Here is a 23,586-nt window from a genome sequence, read left to right as displayed (position 1 = left end):
ATGACTTTCAGGAACTTAGGCTGTCCCTCCTGACCACCTGAAGGAATGGTGCCATGGGACCAATTTAACTAATACATTGGATTTACATGGAGTCAAAACCAGGTTTTTAAACATGTACTAGTTAAACTGACCCCAGAGCACCATTTTTCCATACAATCAGGACTAATTTCCGAAGTCTCTGAAAGTCATTTAGTTAGCAGACATTTTAAAAACCTCTCTAAAGAAAGACTGACACATAACTCAGAAACCGTTAAGAATGGCTTCAAATGTCAGGCCTGGAACATCTATTATGTGACAGAAGCCATAAGTTTTTCCCCTTTCTGATGTGTAAATGGAAAAACAGCATCCCTAAAACCTGGTACTTTCTGTGAGGAGAGGGGAGAATGATGGAAGTAACACTTCTCATATTCTTATTTGGCAGATCCCCTAAGAACTAAAGCACAAATAAATTCAGTGACTGGAAGGGAATATTGAAAAAAAAAAAAATCAGACGTTTAAAACAGCCACTTGTTTTCCCTGCTCATGATTAAAAATAGTACCTTGCAACAGGCCTTATATCAAGGTCTAGCCTCTTTAGATGTAAAGATCATCAGATAGATAGACGAAGCGAAAAAGTGGCTTATCTGCAGACACATGCATAGCTATCAAAAGTCTCTGACCACATTCCCAGTGTGGTTTCTGGTTCCTCCAGGGACTGCTTTCTGTTCCGCCAGGATAGTGTGAAGACTTGATGAAGCCATGAAATTCTCTTGAGAACACTTCAAGTCTTGGGAAAAAGTAACTCAGAGCCTTCTTTAGATTCAGTCTGGCATTAAAGAAAACCCATCCACCTCAGTACTTAAGAAGAGAGATCAGTCATTTCTGAGTGTGTCCTATTTTTCCCTTTCTCGGGTAATAACCACCAGCTCGTAATAAGAGTTGAAAGTTACAATAAGAATACTTGAGTGTGAGAATACTACACTCTGTGCACATCATTCTTACCAGGAGTCGCAAGACTAAAGAACTCGTGTACTGGGTGGGGGAGAGGGTGGTGGGAGGGGGGTGGGAACACCCTGGTTATTTAGTTTTTAGGGATTTGTTTGTTTGTTTGTTTGTTTATCAGAGTTAAAAGTACACACCGAGAAACATCTTGGCACACGTCGGAACAACACTGTGTGGAGGACATACCCCGGACAGGGTTCTCCTTTTGCAAGATGTGTATCAAAAGGCCGCCAATAACTTCCCCACCTTGTTTTCATGTCTCACAGAAGGGTGGATGCTTGTTCTTTAAGTCTCAGGTCGGGGAAGTGCCAGGGCGACCGCAGTCCTTCTTTCAAGGCAGCGCAGCGCCCTTCCGAGACCAGCAGGTGCCAACCTGAGCAGGGCCTGTTCCTCTGTCCCTGGTGCATGGCACTTCCTGGTCAGGAAGCATGGATTCGTAAGAATATATGATAAATGGCTAAATGGAAACTTCAGCTCCTTTTCATTTCCTTCGAGGCTTTGCCTGTGTGCTTTAGGACGGGCTCATCCCACGTTTCATTTTATCATTCCCGTTTTGTCCCTTGGCACTGTTCCGAGAACTAGAAATCAAGCAGGGGACAGCTGCTGTAACCACTTAGCACAGATCGGGTGGCTCCAAACAACATAAATTCTTTCCTTCACTGTTTTGGAGGCAGGAGGTCCCACAACCAGGGTGTTGGGGGCTGCTTTCCCTCGGGAGGCTCTGGTCGGCGCTCCTTGGCAGTCCTTGGGTCCGAAACCCGTCGCTCCAGGCTCCATCCCCGGTGTGTCTCCCGTGTCTCTTCTGAGGACACTGCGGCCACCCTACCATCGTATGACCTCATCTGAACTAATGACCTGTTCAGGACCCAGTTTCCAAATAAGGTCACATTCTGAGAAGGACATGAATTTGAGGAGGAGGCAGGGAGACAGCTGGCATCCTGAACTTGGTATTTGTGACCATTTACATTGTTCCTCTGGAGAGCAGAGGAACAATGTAAAAATCATCCATGAATAGTGGATGATTTTATTAAAAATTTTTTTTAGTGTTTGTTTATTTGGGGGAGGGGGTGAAGGGGAGGGACAGAGAAAGAGGGACACACAGAATCTGAAGCAGGCTCCAGGCTCTGAGCTGTCAGCACAGAGCCCGACGCGGTGCTCGAACCCACGGACCGCGAGATCATGACCTGAGCCGAAGTCAGACGCTCAACCGACTGAGCCACCCAGGCGCCCCCTACCCACCATTGCTTTTAAGCGTCCAGGCCAGTATTCCCCAATAGAAATACAATATGTTAGTGTAAACTTTCTAGCAGCCACCTTACCAAAGGACAGCAGGAACAGGTGAAATTGATCTTTAAAAAAATTGCTTTTAATGTTTATTTACTTTTGAGAGACAGAGAGAAAGCCTGAGCAGGGAAGGGGCAGAGAGAGAGAGAGAGAGAGGGAGACACAGAATCCGAAGCAGGTTCCAGGCTCCGAGCTGTCAGCACAGAGCCCCATGTGGGGCGTGAACTCGTGAACTATGAGACCATGACCTGAGCCAAAGTCGGACGCCTAACCGACAGAGCCACCCAGGTGCCCCTTACTTTGAGAGATAGAGAGCAAGCGGGAGAGGGGCACAGAGAGTGGTAGACAGAATCCTAAGCAGGCTGACAGCACAGAGCCTGATGCAAGGCTCGAATTCACAAACAGTGAGATCATGACCTGAGCCAAAGTCAAGAGTCAGACATTGAAGGGACTTAGGCACCCAGGCGTCCCTTGATGATTTTATTTTAAAATAATACCTACCCTATTTTAGAATCAGTTTGGTGAAAGCATAATTTTTTTTTTTTTTTTTTTTTTTAATACTGTGGCCCAGTGAAGGACACACAGGACTTTGCTGATATGGACCTCGAGATCATATCCTTACAGGGTTTCTTAAAGATGATCAGAGCAGGGCAGTTTTAGTTGAAATCGCCCCGGGTTTACATCCTGCTGCTGCTGCTGCTCACTGGGAGGGCCCGAGAGCCCATCTGGATCCCAGTGACCCTCACACCTCCCTGTCAGTCTCAGCCCTCGTGGATCATTTAGGGAGCAATTAACCGAGGAAGCCGGATGCCACAGAGTGAAGAAAAACTCCTAAGAGCTGACAAGATTCAGCCCAAACGTTATAAAGAATGTTTTGAAGTGTTAGCATAAACATTTGAAAATACTCTCCTTCTAGAATAGGTCTTGTTTTCTATTCCAAAGCTGAAAGTGCTCATTAGTTTGCATAATTTTTAAAATCTTTCTCAAAGAACTGTAAGTTTCTTTACTCTTAATTAAAGCTTTGAGTAGACTGGCTAATTAGGAAAATGCTATAAAGAAGGAAAAATAACCACAGAATGGCTTTCCCTCATCCCTGCTCTCTAGCCTACAAGAACACAATAAAATAAAGATGCTAAGACAGTTCAGTGCCCAAATCTGAGAGTGGGATCATGCATCTTCTAAACACTTCTGTGTATCTTCTGGATAAATTCATCTTTTGAGTGTCGGAGTGTTCATCTTTCTCTCAATGTATGTGTTGTGCTGTGTGTAGCAAACAGAGGACTGTCAGGCTACTTGGGATCAAAACTGTACTGTTGCAGGCTCCAGAAGTTGGCCAGGGAAAAGAACATCATCACTCACTAAAGACTCCATTGCCAGGACTTGGTTATTTTATGTGACATTTGGCTTGATAACACTGCCAGTTCTGTGTGAAAGGAGGAAAAGGAATCGAGTTCTTCTAGTCAGGCATTTGTGGCCAGAATGTGGGCCTTTTGGCAGACCTTAGGTAGGGTCATAAGCAATTCTGCATTTTGCAAAAGGACTCTAAAAACAATTGCAGACTTGCTTTTGGAATATTGACTTCAGAACAACATTATTGTAGCCAAGCAGACAACCTTGTTTTTAGTTAAAGCTTGGGGAGGGGGGTTGGGGGGTTGCAGGGAATTAAACCTAAGTATATGAGTTTATAGAGTTTTTATGCAACAGAAACCCCAGGTAACTCAAGAGTTCTCTTCCTTCCAGTGTATGGTATTGGCCTACAGAACTGACCTGAGCCCGAGGTAGATGCTGGTCCCCCATAAGAAGGGAATGTTCTGTCTACCTCTAATAAGAGGGGAGAAAGAGCACAGACCTAGACTTGGCCTTCATTGGCAGCCATTTGAATCCAACTGTGATCATGCTTTGACCTTGTGGTCACTCTACAGCCACTCCTGGACCGGGGATAATGAGGCTGTCCTCTGGGTCCTGCCATTTTCAACTGTGCATGCCTTCTCTCCGTTACAGCCCGAGGAAGAGCAGTTGGTCTGTGATATCACCGGATCCAGTTCTTCCACCGATGACACGGCTTCCTTGGATCGACATTCCTCTCATGGCAGTGACGTATCCCTCCCCCAGATTTCAAATTTGAACAGGTCCAGAGATCAGCAGTGTCTTGACAGCTTCTACAGCCATGGGGCTGGAGCTGAGGGTCGAGAGAGTGAGGGCGAAGCTGCTGGCTCAGGTGAGATGGACGAGGAGGAGATGGACAGCATCACCGAAGTGCCCACGAACTGCTCTGTGCTGAGGGGCTCGATGCGCTCCCTGTCCCCTTTCCGGAGGCACAGCTGGGGTCCTGGGAAGAACGCGGCCAGCGACGCGGAAATGAATCAGCGCAGGTGAGCGGGACCCAGCACAGCTATTTGTTCCATCTCTCAGTGTCTGCTTGCTTTTGATCGTGTGATCCGGTGTTATCGTGGTAAAAGAACATAGGAGACACCATGGTACAGAAGAAAGCCTAGAGGGCTTTGGAATCGGGAAAATCTGGGTTCAGACCCCAGCTCTAGAAATCGCTGTGTAGATAACCTTGGGCAAGTTACCTGATCCCTCTGGGCTTTAATTTTCTCATCTGTAGAATACCTACCTCTAAGGATAGGTGTAATAATAAAAATCTCAAGTGAAATATGGTTGCTACATGGTGGGTGTTTAATGAACAGGAATAGTCCTTCAGGCCAGATCTGTTCATAAAATGCTTATATTAAAAACTTTTGGAGGGAATGGTGTCCTGTCAGTTTTGAAACAGACATGAAATCTTACAGTCCAAATACTCTCCATTTTCACACTGCTTCCCAGGAATTGTCCTCCGTTTCTAATGCAGAAAGTTTTGTTAAAGCCTAAGTTATTACTTAATCAGCAAGAGAACAGGAGAATCATTCAGTGTCATTGAGTTGTTGGTAGTTTTCCATGTATGCTCCAGTCTTTGGGGACTTGTGTACATATGACCCGGTCTCAGACCTTCAGTTTGGAAGCAGGCTATAAGGTGGTTTAGAGTGGCTTCTGACCACAGTCTGCTTACAGGAATTTAAGCAAATGATTTTAGCTCTAACGAACAAGTGCCGTGATGCCCATCAGATATACAAAGTTGTGCTTACAAGAGAGCTACTTTCTTGATGAAGAAAAGCAGCTAAGGGGGCAGGCTGACAGTTGTTTTAAAACAGGTCATGTGAAAAACTCACCTGGAGCAGTTACTGCTTTTTTAAAACAAAAATTCCTTGACATGGCTCAGATTTCATAGCTGTAGATGCATGTAATCGGATTACATTCACTCATTTATTCTTTTTTTTTTTTTTTTTTTAAGGTTTTATTTATTTTTGAGAGAGAGACCTCGTGAGTAGGAGCGGGAGGGAGAGGGAGAGAATGAATGAATCCCGAGCAGGCTCCTTTCTGCCAGCACAGAGCCTGATGTAGGGCTCGAACCCACGAAACCATGAGATCATGACCTGAGCTGAAACTAGGAGTCAGATACTTAATCGACTAAGCCACCCAGGCGCCCCTCATTTATTCTTTTATTCAGCCAACATACATTGAGCACCCACTATGTGCCAGGCATTTCTAGGTTCTAGAGACACAGAGGTGAACGAGACAAAGTCCTGCCTTCATGGAGCTCACGGTAATACCTTACACTTTGTTAATTTGCCACTCTTCTCAGACTCTTTTAGTAACAGACCATGTCACATAATTTTCTGTGACTCCGCATTGGTGGAGTTCAGGGTCTGCCCTTGAAAACCTGCAGTTGTTTTATCTGGTGGGTAGTTTTTATACACGATCAAAATCATAGATTATGTAAAAAACCATTTCTAAAAGCTCTCCTTGCCAGCTTTATTCACGCTGTACTTTTTTTTTTTTTTTTTTTTTAAGAACGCGTCCGGGGCGCTTGGGTGGCTCAGTCGGTTAAGCGGCCGACTTCGGCTCAGGTCATGATCTCCCGATCCGTGAGTTCGAGCCCTGCATCGGGCTCTGTGCTGACAGCTCAGAGCCTGGCGCCTGTTTCAGATTCTGTGTCTCCCTCACTCTGAGCCTCCCCCATTCATGCTCTGTCTCTCTCTGTCTCAAAAATAAATAAACGTTAAAAAAAAAAAAAAGCGTCCATACCGTTATAAATAAATAATAAGGAGGGAGGAAGGGAAGGAAGGAAGGATGGAAGGATGTATTGTCAGAAATGATAACAACATCAAGAAACAAGGGTTTATTTTATATGCAATCCATTTTTCTTTATAGCCCACTGGGGGTCCTTGTGCCTTGACTTTGATTTCAGGGCTGGATAGGACTGTAACCCAGATGAGGAAATTGAAGCTCAGACGTAATGATTTGCCTGAGATTACAAGACTGAACTAAGACTGGAACCTTATCAGTTATCTTTATTTTCAACCTATACAGTATCATGGCCTCTCCTATTTGAGCCTCGCCTTAAGGATCACCTCACACCTCCGCCCCGATGCCTCTGGAGATAATGGAATGACTTGAATTAGTTTGATGCTTACCACATTATCTGCATAGAGTATAAGCTGAATTTTAAAGTCTTAAGAAGACCCTTTTACAGCTTCAAATGGCCTTTTTTAATCCTTTTACTTTTGTAATTTAATAAACCTCATTCCTTGTCACCTGATTAACCCTTTGGAGGAAGGAGGGAGGGAGCAAAGTAACCCTCCCCAGGATTTGTCAGGCTGTCCGGCCTCTTTGGTTCTGATGTTTCTTACTGCTCAGTTTTTCATTCCCTCACTTCCTGTACCGTTTGTCTGTGTGGATTGTCTCTTCCCTTTGTGATGTCCGTGTGCTTCATGCATTTGTGTCCATTTTGTTTCACCTTGACACTGACCTCTTCCACCATTCATTTTCAGTTCATTGCGAGTTCTTGGGGACGTTGTCAGGAGACCCCCCATTCATAGGAGAAGGTACAGAGTTCACTAACTTGATGGACTAACCATGTTGCTTCTGAGCTTAGTGTACTAACCAGCATCTCATTTTGCTTAATCCGTGATTAAACCGTCTTTTAAAACAATGTCACGTCTGCTTCAGGAAAATAAGACATAGGTACTTGTTCATCGCTGATGCCTGTTGCATATGAAATGGTTTCGTGAATGTGAAATTTTTTCCTTTTCTACTTTTATCTTTAAAAAAAATTTTTTTAATGTTTTTTTTTCCCCATCTTGTACTTGTGTTCAGATGTTTTGATAATAGGGTCTTCCCAGTTCTCCCTAGGAGAGTTCAAAGACACGTCAGTTGTCCCTGAGGAGTGCTTTTTCATTCTCCCCACCACCACCCCCCCAACGCCCAAAAGGGCCAAGAACCAGAAATAATTGTGTGCTGGCACACGGGCCCTAACATATTTTCGATGCATTCCTTAGTAACTGGATGGAAGCCTTTATGTCTAGGCCACCTGACACCTTGCACACCATTGTTTTTGTTTTGTTTTTTAATAATTTTTCCCCCTCTGGGGAGTCCACATCCCTTCTGGGGATGTGGTCGTTTCTTAAAGCAGGTAAGAGCCATCAGCTCATCTCTCCGGGGCCCTTGCAGTCTTTCAGTCCCTTACTTATTTTTTGTCAGGTAACATTTTGAAGCTAAAAATGAGTAATTTATAAGCTGAAAAGTCATTTCTAGTCACACAGTGCCGATTTGCTTTTCAAATGCTGAGTTTTACTTTGTTCAGAAGTCGTCATTAGTGACCTATTCTTCCGCCGTTTGGGGAAGAAGATTTAGAAAGCCACAGACCGTGGTGAGATTGCAGGTAGCCCCTCGTATTGGGAGGCGTGTGTCAGGAGGTACGTTCAACTCCCCACCGAAGCCGGCCCTCGGGAAGCCACACATAGTGATCCTCCCCCGTTGTCTTTGCAAGGGCGGGCTTCCTTTAATTCCAGCTCTCAGGCACAAAATGGAGTTCGAATACAAATGCTCTCATGAATCTGCGGTAATCAGGGCTCGGTTAAGTTTTTCTCCCAGGGGAACAAGTTGGCAAGTACCCTTTTCAGTAGAGGTACCCGAAACCTTTAGAGATCTGTTTGGCTCTCCGTTAAAGCTCTTCAGCGTGACCTTATTAAAAGCACGCATGTGCTGACAGTGGAGGGTGACAGGTTGCTGGATGCGGTCCCAGTGAGCTGACAGATGAAGCTTCGTAACGGTGCCAGATCCCACTTCACCCTTAGTCGTTTTTCTGCAGGAAGAGCGTGAAGTACAGTTTAAAATTTTATATGATGCCTTAGCCAGTCAAGTTGAAACATCCCTACCAGTGTTCACAGGTGCGGGAACAGGATATTTGTGGGGTTTTTTTAATCTAGAATTTCCTAAATCTCAAAATAAGGCCAGAGAACAATTAAATGTCCCTTCCACTGATGGAGGGATGAGGAGATTTAGGGTGCCCCCGAACACTCTGGTGAAAGGGGTTTCCTGCCGGAAGCCAGGGCAGGTCTGTGGCTCCCGGAGCCTCGGGACCGCTGTGAGGTCCCTCTTGCTGTCTCCCGTCACTCTTCTTTCTCTTCAGCCTCAGTTTCATCCTGCTTTCTCACAGTGTTACCATTTTCTGAGAGTAAAGGGATGTTTACATCTGTAGAAGGAGATTTGTTTTCTGAATGATTCGATAATGTCAGTTCAGTCGCTGATTTACCATGTGGTGTTTTCAATAAGTTGGATATTTTAAAATTTTTCTTGACAGTTTGGAGATTGAAAATTAAGTTAATGTCAGAGAATGGGCTTCTGAGTCTCGTGTTTGTAAGATATATGGAGGCTTGCTCCCCTCACATGAGCAAATTAGAAGTCTTTCTGATACCACTTCACAGACTGGAACTATCTCTGAGATGCGTATTTCTCCTTTCTGCTCCTGCCCTTGGGAGCTTTGTACTTTAATTTAATCAGGTTTTAAGTGTTTTACTATTTAAATTATTTTTAAGATATTTATTTTAAAGATTTACTTTTAGGGGTAGCTCTTCTATTCTCCCACCATTTTCCTTGTCTCTTTTCCTCTATCAAAAACCCGCACTTGTCAAGAAAACTGTTAATTAGGTGTATTCAAGGTTAGGGGTTTTTGCTGTCTGCAGATCTTCCCATTTGCAAGATTCCAGAGGGAGCTGAGTGGGTGTTAATGTTAACCACCCCCCCCTTGAAAATCAAAAGCACGTCACTTAGAACTTAAGACGCCAGATAGTAGCAGTGTACTTTTTAAATGATCGCTTTTGTTCATCAGAAATCCTTTACAGTGTACCTCGTATTTTGAGTTGTGTGGGTTTTTTTTGTTTTTTTGTTTTTTTTGGCCTGGTCATATTTACATGGTATTTCCAACCCTAAATTTCCTGTCCCTCCCACTTGAAAATAAATATCAGTGCCAAGGTAATCGAAGTAGATGATCAGATGAGATGTTTTGTTTTTTTTTTTTTAATCTTGTGGGGGAAAATGGTTGCAAACCTAAAATTAAGACCCATTTTTGACTTAGTACCATGGAATTCCTTTCCTTTCCAAGAAAGTAAATGCCTTCGTTATCATTAAAATACAAGGAAATATGGCCTTTGTTACAGCTGTTTACCTTCAGTGCTTAACAGCCTAGTGAGTAGGGGTTAAAAGTGGGTGTGAGTGTTGGTGGGATATCATTATTATGAAAGACTTAGAATGTGTCTGGCTTAGACGGACCCTTCCTAGAAACACCTGAGGAAAACCAGTGACTCAGCCCCACCCCAGCGCACTTTGTCATTGTCCCTTTTTGTCAAGGATGGGTTTGGTTCAGTTAGGGATCATAGCCATGGTCAAGGAGGTCTGGGAGTGGTGGAGCTTGTGGAGAGAGTGCCCCCCCCCCCCCTCCGCCCGACAGCAGAGGCTGCAGCCCTGGAGGACACCTGAGGAGGAATCTGTGGGCAGAGTGGGCTCTTTGTTTCAGAGTCCGGCAGAAGGAATTCTTGGGTTTCAAATCGGACTTGTTACCCTGTAACAGACACCCACAGTCCTTTCCAACACAGCGTCTAGAGGGATATTAGTAGCACAGTTTTAAGTTTCCATGGTTTTTGTGTCTTTTTCTAAATTCTCAATGTTATGTTCCTAATTTTTTGATAATCCAATAAATCCATCTGTCTGTAACTGTGGCCTTTCTTTTCAAACCCAGTAATCCTATCCCTGTTTGCTCTTTTCTCCCTCCATTTCTGTTTCTGCCTTTGATGTCATCCCCAGTATGAGCTGGTGTCCTTCTGGTGTACAATATTCTGCTGCCCTGAGTGCTGACTTTAATTACAGAAGGTACAGTATCGTTACGTGTCCAGCCACCGAAGGGGGAGTCGTAAAATACGGCACTTGGGCTTTTGGCTGGGAGCTTGCTTCTGGGTGGCTAGCCCGCTTTGGCTGGGAGCACAATGTTGAGTTCCTGCTGCTGCGGGCATCACTGATCCAACTGAAGGGGTATAGCCCGGGAGTCAGTGTACTCTGATGCTTCTGGTGTCCCAGGTGGCTGTAGATTTGGTGTTTTCTGCACAGACTTGTATCTGCGGTATGGCAGACCCCTTCTCTCTTTGTTCCGGTCTGTCCTCATTCCCGGAACCTGGGGATTCCCACGTCCTGAAGAAAACAGTGACAGAAGCAAGGCCACAAATACGATGAATTTTTATTTCTGTTGTGTTTCCAAGTCAACCAATCTCTTCAGGTTCCAAATGCATAGATTCCTCAATGTTTCATATTTTTCTCTCAACTCAGCAGCCAGATTTAATTACTGAAACATTTTCAGGATTAAATTTTGTGGTAATAACACATCTGGTTTTCTCAGGCTTCACAAACAATTCACAATAGAAAACTAAGTTTCTTCTTCACTTAGCCTGTCTTATCCCTGCCATTGAAAATGAGTTTTACAGAGACATTTACTTCTACTTAATCATGGTTTCTATTGTCGTATCGAAATAAGAAAAACAAAATCCATTGTTTAAATTACCCACTAGAGAAAAATAGAGGCATATGGTTTCAGTTCATAATAAGTAATTTATGAAATAAAAAAAGGCAAATACAAGCCCTTCTGGACTGGCGTACGCAATTCATTTGTGGAATTAACTGTGCAGTTGGAGCAGAGATAACTAAATAGCTTCAGTGTACCTTCGAGTGCACTTCCAACTGCTTGTGAGTGAGAACACGGTCTGCTCTGGCTGTATTTTGAGATCTCGCTTATTTTAAAGAAGTTCCCACCGCAGCTGTACCAGATGTGAATTATTCTGACCAGCAACCCCAAAGCTCATCGATGGCCAACCTCTCTCTGTAGTTTCCTGCTTACCAAAAAATGTTTTTCACTCTGCAAACCGCAAAATCTGCCCACCAGGGATCCCATTCTACATGCCATATCCTAAATTTGCCCCCTTTCTGAGCCAATATCAAGACAAACAAATTAACGCTCTTAGACATAGTTGCTTTTAGCTTTTGTTCTTTAAGGTGTCCTGTGTGCCCGTCTGCAATCAGCAGTTCCCAGGAAGCCTGTCCAGCAGGGATTGTGTGGCCACGTGTGCCCAGATGATACTGTTCATAAGTAATCCCGACTTCCCGGGTCGACATGAACCTGTGAAATTAGAAAGGTTGACTGGCCTGTAGTTGAATGTAAAGTTATAAAGGTCCACTTAAGCGATACAAGGGCAATTCTGAGTGTCCCTGCCTGTTTTCTGAGAGCTACTCATGCACCTGTTTTCTCTGTGCCATGGAATTCTTTGGCATTAGCCTAGTTTGGTTTTGGCGGAGATTAATTACATCAGATCAAGGAAAAACACACCTACATAAATGATAAATAAGATAATCTGGTCTGTCTGCATGGTATATTGAAAAAAAAATCTTGAGAAAATGACCTTACATGATCAACATTTGAATAAATTGAAGGAGGTAAAAAACCTAAGTGCATATGCTTTTTCAGCCTACCAAGACCTGTTGGGGGACAGGTAGGTGGCGCTCATTTGTGCCGTGCTCTGGTCGATAGCTTTGCTAGGTAACTTAGAAATAATCTGCCAGCAACACTTAAAGCACTTGCGTATCTTCCACCCTTTCGGAGACTCAGAAGTCACATGAATTAACTCCTTTGCTCTGTGTTCAGTTTCAGCCTAGAAGGCTTGACAGGAGGAGCCGGTGTCGGAAACAAGCCGTCCTCATCTCTAGACGTAAGCTCTGCAAACACCAAAGAGCTCAGGCACCCTTTCAGTGGGGAGGCAAGGGGTGACTCTCTGATGTCGCTTTCAGAAGAGGATCTGGAATCAGGCCAGAGAGAACACAGGATGTTTGATCAGCAGGTAAGGCTGAAGCAGGTGTATGCTGCTCATTTGGAAAAATTAACTGTACTTCCCTACATGTGTCTTCACGTCGGGAACAGAGAAAGCAAGACTTACGTTACTATGAGGCTAGTTATTGTGATTGCTTACCCACGGTCTAGTACACCCCATCTAGCACAAAGCAAGGTTTTAGCACTTAACTAATTCCAGAATACCATTCATCTGCATGGATTTGAATAGTCCATCAAAGCAGACTTTTTTAAATTAGGAAAGTATCCAGGATATTAAATTGGGTTTTTTCCTTCTTATCTGAGGACTTCTTTCACCATGCCAGTAGTAAAATGACTCTTGAAGTATGCTACACAGCATTGTTAAATTTCCCAATTTTTCAAAAACCTATACCTTCCTGGAAAAAACAGATCTTATTCTTTGCCTTCTCACATTGCCTGGGAAATGACTGTTTCTTTCTCTCTGCTTCCTGTCACTGTGAGAACTTCTCAGAGAGCATCTTCACTCCCTGCCCCCGCCTGATGCTCTCTTTGCACTGCCACTCTCCTAGGACTCCCTTCTGGGGGCCCCAGCTGGCCGACCTTGGCCAGTCAGGTGATTTCCCCAGCACTTGTCACCTGGGGCAGGTCCTCGGGAGTTGGCCTGGAGAATTGGAATTCCATGCTTTTATAGCCCACACTGCTCCCGGCCCTTTTCCGGGGCCAAGGGGACTTTGGATTGATTCCTGGGAGGATTCTGTGATACACCTGAATCAATCAATCCATCCTTCCTTCCTTCCTTCCTTCCTTCCTTCCTTCCTTCCTTCCTTCCTTTTTTTTTTTTTTTTTAAATTTTTCTCAACGTTTATTTATTTTTGAGAGAGAGACAGAGTGCAAGCAGAGAGAGAGGGAGACTCAGAATGTGAAACAGGCTCCAGGCTCCAAGCTGTCAGCACAGAGCCCAACACGGGGCTCAAACCCACAAACTGCGAGGTCATGGCCTGAGCCGAAGTCGGACACTTAACTGAGCCACCCAGGTGCCCCAAAACATTTCTAATTAAACAGACAACAAAATTAAACACCTATCTTTGGATAGGTGACTGGAGTTTTAGATAGAAACGTAATGAAACACTTCTAATTAAACAAACCAACAAAAATGTTAAACAGCCTGTTCTCTGAGTGGGAGACATAGGTTTTACGTAGACGTTTAATGTTTTGTATACATAGAAATGTACTACATAGAAATGCTACGACCAGATAGAAACTGGACACTGGAGGATTACCTTAATGCATCACTTAGGTGAAGACCCAGGAGAATTTAGGCCTGATGAAAATCAAATTGAAGGCCCAAAGGGATTTTGCCATGTTATCCCCTTCCCCCACCGCCCATGTCTTCTGGGCCTGATACTTTTTTAACTTTTTCTAAAGTTAAGAAAAATAACAAGAATATGGAGAAGAGGGGCACCAGGTTGGCTCAGTCAGAAAAGTATCTGACTCTTGATCTCAGGGTCATGAGTTCAAGCCCCATGTTGGGTGTACAGATTACTAAAAAAAACAGTAAACGTTTCAAAAAATAAATAAATTTAAAAAAATATGGAGAACATATTTATTGAAGCAAATGATTTAAATGTATTCAGCCTAATGGTGACAGAAAAAGGGAGTAAAAAACCATTCTTTCGTGACTTGCTGAGAGCATCCTTGGTAAGTGGAGAGTCTGAAAAACAAAAGTGCAGGTCATACAAAAGTATATAGAGCCCTTTGGAAGTCCTTGTAAGACCCAGTAAAATGCCAGCATTGGGGGTTTGTGAACGGAATCCCGGGCTTGGAGCCAGGATATCCCTTCGGATTCGGTGTAAGCCCTCCCTCGGGGGTGACAGCTTCACACCCACCTGAGTGACTTGCCTGAGGCCTCATTGACTGGCTGTGAGCCGGAGAGCGTTCCCCTCAGAATTCCCGGGGTAAGTCTCACAGCCTCTTTCCACATCTCTGAAGTAGAAGTGTTTTATGAGGAAAGGAGAAGATTTTTCATTTTCTCAGTACAGTTGATGGAAAACCTTTCCTGAAACTGATAATCCTAGGAATTGGACAGAGGACCCCGTGTGTTAGTAAATGCTATCAGTTACCACCGAAGTCTTTCTGAAATGGCCTTTCTGATCGAGCCTTTGTGGAGGAAGCTGCTGACATGTTCGTGCTTTCCTGTGCTTATTTGCCTTTCTGGAACTCTCTGCTCACCCGCAGTTTTTGTCTCGTGTGCAACTTCAGAGTGGGGATTTGAGCTGCTGGTGTCTCTGATCTGGACAAGTCGCCTGCAGCCAGCTTCCTGCCTTTCACTGAGGTCATTCCTCAGACCTCACAGTTGTGTTCGAAACACAGCAACTGTTTGCCTCAGACTCCATGGTTACGCACGGAGCAGGCTCTGAATAATCAGAAGTCTTTGGCGCACTTGAGTCGCGTTCATGGTAGTAATGGATTTTCATTGCTCCCCTCCGAGTATGTGCAGATTGCAGCCCACTAAGAAGGGAGGGATTCCTGGCGATCTAAAATCGGTTAACAATAGGAACGAGTGCTCAGAACAAAAGGAAGGGGGAGTCCCTCACCCCATGAGTGTGCTCGTAAGCACTGCTGGGCTGGCTCTCAGGGGTGTTCTTACACAAGCTTCTGCAGCTGGCTGCATTACACGACCTCGAAGCTGCTGCGAATTCACTGAGGGAGGTAACTTGGCCACCCTCGGTCCCCCTCGGGTACATGCAGAAGCAGTGTCCTCTTAGGAGAGGGAATGAAAGGGCTTTAGGCTTCTTCCCAGATGCATGGCTGCCTTGATCTTGATCTTAAAACGCCTGTTATTTGCATCTCTGTTTCCAAATCTTTAAAATCAGAATAATACTGGGGTGCCTGGGTGGCTCAGTTGGTTGAGTGTCTGACTTCGGCCAAGGTCATGACCTTGTGGTCCATGAGTTCAAGCCCCGCATCAGGTGCTGTGCTGACAGCTCGGAGCCTGGAGCCTGCTTCAGATTCTGGGTCTCCCTCTCTCTCTCAAAAATAAATAAACATTAAAAAAAATAAAAATAAAAAAGAACATGCTTAAAATCAGAATAATATTACTGCTCTCTACTATGTCTCTAAAAGACTTAGATTTTCAAAGAACGAGAACTACTGTATGTAGTTTGCTATTTACAATGAAGTTACTTTCATCTGATGATGTGTTCAGCAGATGTTTACTAAGCACGTACTAAGTTTAAAACATTATTAGGTATTAGGAGGGATATGAAACCACTGGAAAGGATGGGTACTTGAATTATTCCAGATAAAACTAAGGCTCATGAAAGCTAAGTAGCTCCTTTGAAGTTGAGCAGCGGTCAAGTAGCAGGGGCAGACTTGAGTCGAGGGTGTCTGACCACAGAGCCTGTGCTGTTAGCCCTCACCTGTATCACGTTCTTTTCTTAGGTTGGGTGGGATGTAAAGTTTTGTGCTGATCTAGAAATAACAGGAGCATATGCCTACATCCTGGTTTTCACTTTTTTTTTTTTTTTTTTTTTTACTTCACAGGCATGTCACAGATCTAAACAACAGGGATTTAATTACTGTACATCAGCCATTTCTTCTCCATTGACAAAATCCATCTCATTAATGACAATCAGCCATCCTGGGTTGGACAGTGAGTATATTACTTTTTTTAAAATGAAGCCTATTTTAAACACTTTTTTCCTATCATTTTTCTCCCTTTAAGACCCCGTAACATTACCTTCCAAAATTTGCCTCCCTCTTCTCCTGAATGACTCATTTAAATAGAAAAGGTGACATACCAGTTTAGTTTTGGGATCTTCCTTCCAGTTTTGGGATTCTTCTTGTCAGGACATAGATTTGTTTTTTAACTTTTTATTTCGAAGTAATTTCGGACTTTAAAAATAGTTCTAAAAACAGTACAAAGAATTACCATATATTCTTTACCTGGAGTCCCCAGATGTCATATGTTTGATCCATCTTTAAAGTCATAACTGTTTTTATCAGTCTCTCTTCTTCTATCACTGCCTTTAAAGTTTTTTTCTGAAACACTGGAGAGTAAGTTACAAACATGATGTGGTTGTATCTGAAAGTTATCTATTCTGTTACCACAGTACAATTATGTAAATTTTGTCCAGTACTCATTTGCTGAGCTCTTCAAAAATGTCATGAAGCTCATGAAGGACAAAGAAAGACTGAGATACACTTTCAGTTGGTTAAGCACGTGCTGAAAGGATTACATCTGCCAGTGATGAATGGAGCGGTATGCAGATTCGGGACCCATTGGCTGGCTGTGAAAGTTACATAGATGTCTGGCATCCGTAAGCACAGGGCCTTTGCAAATGAAAGATGCTCGGAAACATATTTGAATTGGATCTAAATATTTGCCAGGGAAAGGCAGCTTGTTCTTTGAGAAACCTCACCTTTTTATTTTTAAAATCTTGATTCTTGTTTTTTTTTTTTTAATTTTTTTTTCAACGTTTTTTATTTATTTTTGGGACAGAGAGAGACAGAGCATGAACGGGGGAGGGTCAGAGAGAGAGGGAGACACAGAATCGGAAACAGGCTCCAGGCTCTGAGCAGTCAGCACAGAGACCGACGCGGGGCTCGAACTCACGGACCGCGAGATCGTGACCTGGCTGAAGTCGGACGCTTAACCGACTGCGCCACCCAGGCGCCCCTTGATTCTTGTTTTCATGAGTAGTTACAGTTTGAGATCTTGTGCTCATCAAAGGGGGAGTGATCCTTTCTTTGCTGAAAGACCGTGTATTCAGGAAGCTGAGGCAAAGGGAGTAAATAAACTTTCCTGGTGTTTCTGGTGTTTCTTCAGTGTCCCCTGATAGAACCCACCTTAAAAGAGCTGGAGAGGGGTGCCTGGTTGGCTCGGTCGGTTAAGCGTCCGACTTGGGGCTGAGGTCATGATCTCACAGCTTATGAGTTTGAGCCCCACATCAGGCTCTGTGCTATTAGTGGAGCCTGGAGCCTGCTTTGAGTTCTGTGTCTCCCTCTCTCTCTGCCCCTACTCTGCTCACGCTCTGCGTCTCTCTCTCCCTCTCCCCCTCCCTCCCTCCCTCTCCCTCTCCCCCTCCCCCTCCCTCCCTCCCTCTCCCTCTCCCCCTCCCCCTCCCCCTCCCTCCCTCCCTCTCCCTCTCCCCCTCCCCCTCCCTCCCTCCCTCTCCCTCTCCCCCTCCCCCTCCCCCTCCCTCCCTCCCTCTCCCTCTCCCCCTCCCCCTCCCCCTCCCTCCCTCCCTCTCCCTCTCCCCCTCCCCCTCCCTCCCTCCCTCCCTCCCTGTCCCTCTCCCCCTCCCCCTCCCTCCCTCCCTCCCTCTCCCTCCCCCCTCCCTCCCTCCCTCCCTGTCCCTCTCCCCCTCCCCCTCCCTCCCTCCCTCCCTCCCTGTCCCTCTCCCCCTCCCCCTCCCCCTCCCTCCCTCTCCCTCTCCCTCTCCCTCTCCCTCCCTCCCTCCCTGTCCCTCTCCCCCGCCCCCTCCCTCCCTCCCTGTCCCTCTCCCCCTCCCCCTCCCCCTCCCTCCCTCTCCCTCTCCCTCTCCCTCTCCCTCTCCCTCTCCCTCTCCCTCTCCCTCTCCCTCTTTCTCTCTCTCTCTCTCTCTCTCTCAAAAATGAATACATATTTTTAAAAAATTTGGAGACTCTGTCCTGCATTCGGGAGATGTTCTGTCTCAATTCATGACTTACCACGGGCCTGATGTTTTTAATTTCCACCTTAGAACTAAGACACGATAAAGAATGCTGTTAACTTTGTCCTCATTTTCATGATCAGCGATTCAGATCTGGCCTGTTTGACTAAAGGTGTGCCTACTGATGGCGTATTCTCAGAGATGCCGACAGAACCTCACAGAACTGCAGCGAAAATCGCCCTTCCTGTTTTTCTTTGGGTTTTGATTTGATTTGGCTTTGGGTTAGAGGTCTTGCTGGTGCAGAGTGAAAATCATCATAACAGGATTGTTAATGGTGGATTTGATGAGCTTGGAGTGCTAGCGCTCAGTAGGGCAGGACACTGAGACAGGAGGGCACTGTTGAGTGAGACCTTTCGGCCCTGTGTCCCTAACCGTCCACAACTGGTGAGTGTGGTGTCATGGTGGAGAGTCTACTCCCATAGCAACAGATGTCCACCACCAACAGAATGTGTCCCACGGAGGGATTTTTTCCCTGTATTTTGTGACACACACTCTTGCCTCGTGCATGAAACACTTCATTAATTTTTCCTCCAAAAAGCAAGATGGTTTTTGACTGTGTTTTCAGTTGCTAGCCCAACACTATAAATAATGCGGCTGACTCCCAGAAAACACCGTCCTAGAGTGCCAGGGGTTCTGGCACACACAGCTTCTCCTCCTGTTGCTGGGAAATTTTCCGCTCTGCTCAGAGGGGACTGAAATGAGTTTGCAGACTGTTTTCAAGGGTTGATCTCCAAGCAGGAGTTTGATCCTTTGATCAAAATAGGGTGGGTACCCTCATTCAAACTTACATTGTACGTTTCATACACGTTTGAACGATTAGGTCGTAAATTCGTTAGCGAGCCCCCCAATTTCCCTGATTTAGCCTACGCTGTAATTGGAGGATTAATCAACTCTAATGACACTGTTTCTCCTTAGTCCCTCCCCACATACAATTATATTAATTTTCCCATCGGTATTTTTTTTTATTCTGCTCTAGAAACGTGATAAATGTTTTTTGCAGATGTAAAACTTCTGGCAGTTGAACAGGAGTATAAAACTTGTAATCCGTGTGCTGTACCTTTAAGCATCAGGGTAACTGGACAGTTCTTGGTTTGCCACAGACTCCGGGCTTCCATTCCAAGTCACTTGAGCACTCTGCGTGATTCGTGTGTAGTCACAGCCTTCCCGGCTGAAGGAATCCTAGTTACAATCTGCACAGTGAGATCGTAAAGCCTAGAACGTTCAGTCCACTTAAAGTGTTTTAACTGGTGTTTCATTGTAAGCCCGTTGGGTGGCTGTGTGACCTTGGGCTACATAGTGAGATCCTTTGCCTCGAGTTACTTGACGAAACAGGGGTAACAACGTGATAAGGCTTACATGTGAATTTATGTAGAGTCCTTAGCATGTTTCCTGGCTTATAATAAGCATTTGTTATTGTTATGGAGCGTGTGAGTTCACAGTACCCAGAACAGCGCCACAGTCTGTCTGTCCCTGACCAGAGTTGAAACAATGTTAAAGACCGTCCTTCATGGTCTTTAAATGGACTGTGCCTCATGAGTACGCTTGTCTAGGAACAAAATGCTTTCTGAAAGCAACCTTATCTCACTACTTTCCACTTCTGCCTGGGCTCTGTCTTCTTCCTTCAAAGAAATTAGCTCCTTCTACCACAGTCTTAGAGCTGTTAACATCCAGGCATTTCTGAAAACGTGTGTCTCCTGAGCTGTTGTCTGGAATGTCTTGTTGGGTCATTTCCTAGAAGAGAAACACAGAGGAAACTCAACGTTATTTCTAAGCTGGTATCATTTTCTAAAATCCATCGATGCAGAGGAAAATACTGAGTCAAGATAGTGACTAATGTATTCGTGTCATTTTCTGGGGTGGGAAGTAGACAGGCGACAGCTTATTTGGGAACCACAATGGGTGGGGAAGCTGTCCTCACTCATGTCTTGGCTGTGCTGTCATGGTGGGAGGGAGCGTGATGAATGCATCTTGCCAGCTCATCTTTTAGGGACTCACAATAGCACCAAGGCTACCTGCATCATGGGGAGAACGCCGGGGAGGACTGCCCTCAGAGAGACCACTCCTGGGGACCTGTGGCCCCATTTCTCCTTCTTGCATCAGAGAGGATGGAGTGGAGACGCCCAGCTTGCCAGGAGACTTAGATGGTTTCTTGATAGAACTTAAGCATAAATTTTGTTTCTATACATACAGAATAATTCAGTTATTACAGATGATCCCTTGCCCAAAGTATATTTTAACACATTTCATGGCTTATGCTCAGGAGATGCTTACCAGCAGTGGAGAAGGTGCTTGCTTGGTGGTGTTCCTGGAAGAGCCCTAACCACATTGGTGGTGGTGACGTTAAGAGGAGACTTGTACCCATTAGAGAGATGTTTTAACTCACAGGCTTCTTAACGAGAAGTCACTCTCCCCTTGTTTTTCAGGGTTTGTTATCACAAAGAACATAAATGTTGAGGATCCTCCTTTAGATATTCCTACAAATAGGTTTTTCCAGGTGATCCGTGAAATTGTGACAAAGGAAAGGAATCTGGTGGAAGAAGAGAGCTCATTTTCATTTCCCGAATTTGCTTCACGTTTGGAAAGACTTTTGCGAGCACATGGAGATGGCAGCTTACTTTTCGTCCTAGGCCGTCACTGCCCAAGGAGCCGGCGTGCCGGTAGTTGTGCCAGTAGTCCTGGATCTCTGGTACTGGACGTGGCTGCCCACAGTAAGCTGACGTCACGTAGTATTTATGTGACTGTCAAGTTCGTACAGGGCTTTTTCATTTCATTTAGGACACTGAGCTTTCAGAAAGCCTGACAAAGGGAAATTCGTTTATTAATGTATTCATTCAGTGAGCATTTGAGTTACTCTTTGGCAGGCACCAGGCCACATGGTACAGGAGACAGGTGAGTTTATAGATACAGTTTCTTTCCTCACCGCGTTCTCACAGACCAGAGAATAGGTGAATGTAAGAAACGTGGGGTAGTACAGGGGCGCCTGGGTGGCTCGGTCGTTTAAGCGTCCGACTGCAGCTCAGGTCATGGTCTCACAGTCCGTGGGTTTGAGCCCCGTGCTGGGCTCTGTGCTGGCAGCTCAGAGCCTAGAGCCTGCTTCGGATTCTGTGTCTCCTTCTGTCTCTCTGCCCCTACCCTGCTGGTGCTCTGTCTCTGTCTCAAAAATAAATAAACATTTAAAAAAAATTAAAAAAAAAAAAACAACCAAAACATGGGACAGTACAGGAGCCTAGAACAGAGAATGCTCACTGGGATGAAGTCATCTCAAAAGTTGAGGCCAGCAGAAGACTGGGAATTCACTGGGTGAGTTCACACAGGAATGCCACAGAGGTCTTAACCATTCGGTTCCAGACCCCTGCAAATATCACAGTAAAGCAAGTCAGATGAATTACTAAATCACTAGGCTTCCCAGTGCATATGAAAGTTACGTTTACACTATGCTCTAGTCAAGCATGCAACAGCATGATATCTAAAAAAACAGTGCACATACCTGAATTTAAAAATACCTTATCACTAAAAAATGCTAACCATCATCTGAGCTTTCCGTGAATTGTAATCTTTTTGCCTGTGGATGGTTCTGCCTCGGTGTCTGTGCCTGCTGAAGGTTGGGGTGGCTTTGGCCATTTCTCAAAATAAGACAGCAGCGAAGTTGGCCACATGGATTATTACAGTCACAAAAAATTTCTCTATAGCATGTGATGACATCAGATGTCGTTTGATAGCATTTTAGCCACAGTAGACCTTCCACAATTGGAGTCTGTCCTCTCAAAACCTGCCACTGCTCTATCAGCTGAGTGTAGATAATACTCTAAATCCTTTGTTGTCATTTCAGCAAATTCCCAGCATCTCCCCCGGGAGTAGCTCCCATCCCAGAATCCACTTTCTTTGCTCATCCGTAAGAAGCAACTCCTTATCTGTTGTTTTGTCACAAGATTGCAGCAATTCAGTGCCCTCTTTAGGCTCCACGTCTGATTCTTGTTTTTTCCACACCACATCTGCAGTGACTTCCTCTGCTGAGATCTTGAACAGCTCAATCCATGAGGTTCGGAATCAGCTTCTTACAAACTCCTGTCCACGTTGATATTCTGACCTCTTCGCAGGAATCACCAGTTTTCTTAATGGCACCCAGAATGGTGAATCCTTCCCATAAGTTGGCCAGATCCATCAGAGGAATCCCCTGTCTATGGGATCTGTTGCCTTACAAAATATATTTCTTAAATAATAACGCTTGAAAGTCAAAATGACTCCCTGATCCACGGGCTGCAGAATGGATGCTGTGTTAGCAGGCCTGAAAACATTAACCTCCTCATACATCTCCATCTAGGCTCTTGGGTGACCAGGTGCATTGTTAATGAGCAGTACTGTTTTGAAAGGAATCTTCTGTTTCTGAGCAGTAAGTCTTGATAATGGGCTTACAGTATTTAGGAAACTAAGTTGTGAACAGATGTGCTGTCATCCAGACTTTGTTTCATTGACAGAGCACAGGCAGAGTAGAGTTAGCACAATTCTCAAGGACCCTAGGATTTTCAGGATGGTAACTGAGCATTGGCTTCGACTTGAAGTCAGCAGCAGCATTAGCCCCTAACAAGAGTGTCAGCCTGTCCTTCGATGCCTTGAAGCCAGGCACTGACTTCTCCTCTCCAGCTATGAAAGTCCTGGATGGCATCTTCTTGTGATATAAGGCTGTTTCAACCACACTGAAAATCTGTCATCCGGGGAGCCACCTTCATTAAGGATCGCAGCCACATCTCCCGGAGAACTTGCTGCAGCTTCTATGTCAGCCCTTGCCGCTTCACCTTGCACTTGGATGTGTGGGGCTGGCTTCCTTCCTTAAACCTCCTGAACCAACCTTGGCTAGCTTCCCACTTGTCTTTGCAGCTTCTTCGCCTCTCTCGGCCTTCACAGAATTAAAGAGATCCTTGCTCTGGACTAAGCTTAAGCTTAAGGGAATGTTACGGCTGGTTTGATCTTTGATCCAAACCGCTAAAACTTCCTCCATATCAGCAATAAGCCTGTTTCCTTTTCTTATCATTTGTGTGTACAGCAGAGAAGCACTTTTTATTTCTTCAAGAACTTTCCTTTGCATTCACAGCTTGGCTGTTTGACATGAGAGGCCTAGCTTTCAGCCTGTCCCAGCTATCCACTTGCCTTAATCATTAAGCTTAATTATTTCTAGCTTTTGATTCAAAGTGAGAGACGTGTGACTCTTCCTTTCCCTTGAACACTTAGAGGACTTTGTAGGGTTATTAATTGGCCTGATTTCAGTATTGTGTCTCAGAGATCAGGGAGGCCCAAGGCGGGCAGGGTGAGTAATGACTGGTCATTATCGCGTAAGTTTGCTGTCTTACAGGGGTATGGTGAGTAGCGTCCCCAAACAACCATAATAGACCACTGATCACAGATCAC

The 23,586-nt window shown here is 44.9% G+C and overlaps 1 protein-coding gene across 16 annotated transcripts in view; it reads left to right on the top strand.

Annotated features, from left to right (window-relative positions):
- Positions 1-23,586, top strand: part of AKAP13 (A-kinase anchoring protein 13) — a 335,196-nt gene that overhangs the window by 246,829 nt on the left and 64,781 nt on the right. For 12 of the 16 annotated variants that reach the window (XM_058736668.1, XM_058736662.1, XM_058736664.1 and 9 more), the window contains 5 exons: positions 4,267-4,637; positions 7,137-7,190; positions 10,447-10,512; positions 12,329-12,521; positions 16,034-16,142. In XM_058736668.1, the coding sequence (XP_058592651.1) occupies positions 4,267-4,637; positions 7,137-7,190; positions 10,447-10,512; positions 12,329-12,521; positions 16,034-16,142 (793 nt within the window). The remainder of the gene's footprint in view (positions 1-4,266; positions 4,638-7,136; positions 7,191-10,446; positions 10,513-12,328; positions 12,522-16,033; positions 16,143-23,586) is intronic. The other 4 variants (XM_058736669.1, XM_058736666.1, XM_058736667.1 and 1 more) reach the window with 2 other exon arrangements.

The sequence above is a fragment of the Neofelis nebulosa genome, chromosome 7, assembly GCF_028018385.1.
Source record: "Neofelis nebulosa isolate mNeoNeb1 chromosome 7, mNeoNeb1.pri, whole genome shotgun sequence".
Taxonomy (NCBI): Eukaryota; Metazoa; Chordata; class Mammalia; order Carnivora; family Felidae; genus Neofelis; species Neofelis nebulosa.
Note: the sequence above shows the minus strand (reverse complement) of the source record. Positions and strands in the feature narration are given on the sequence as shown.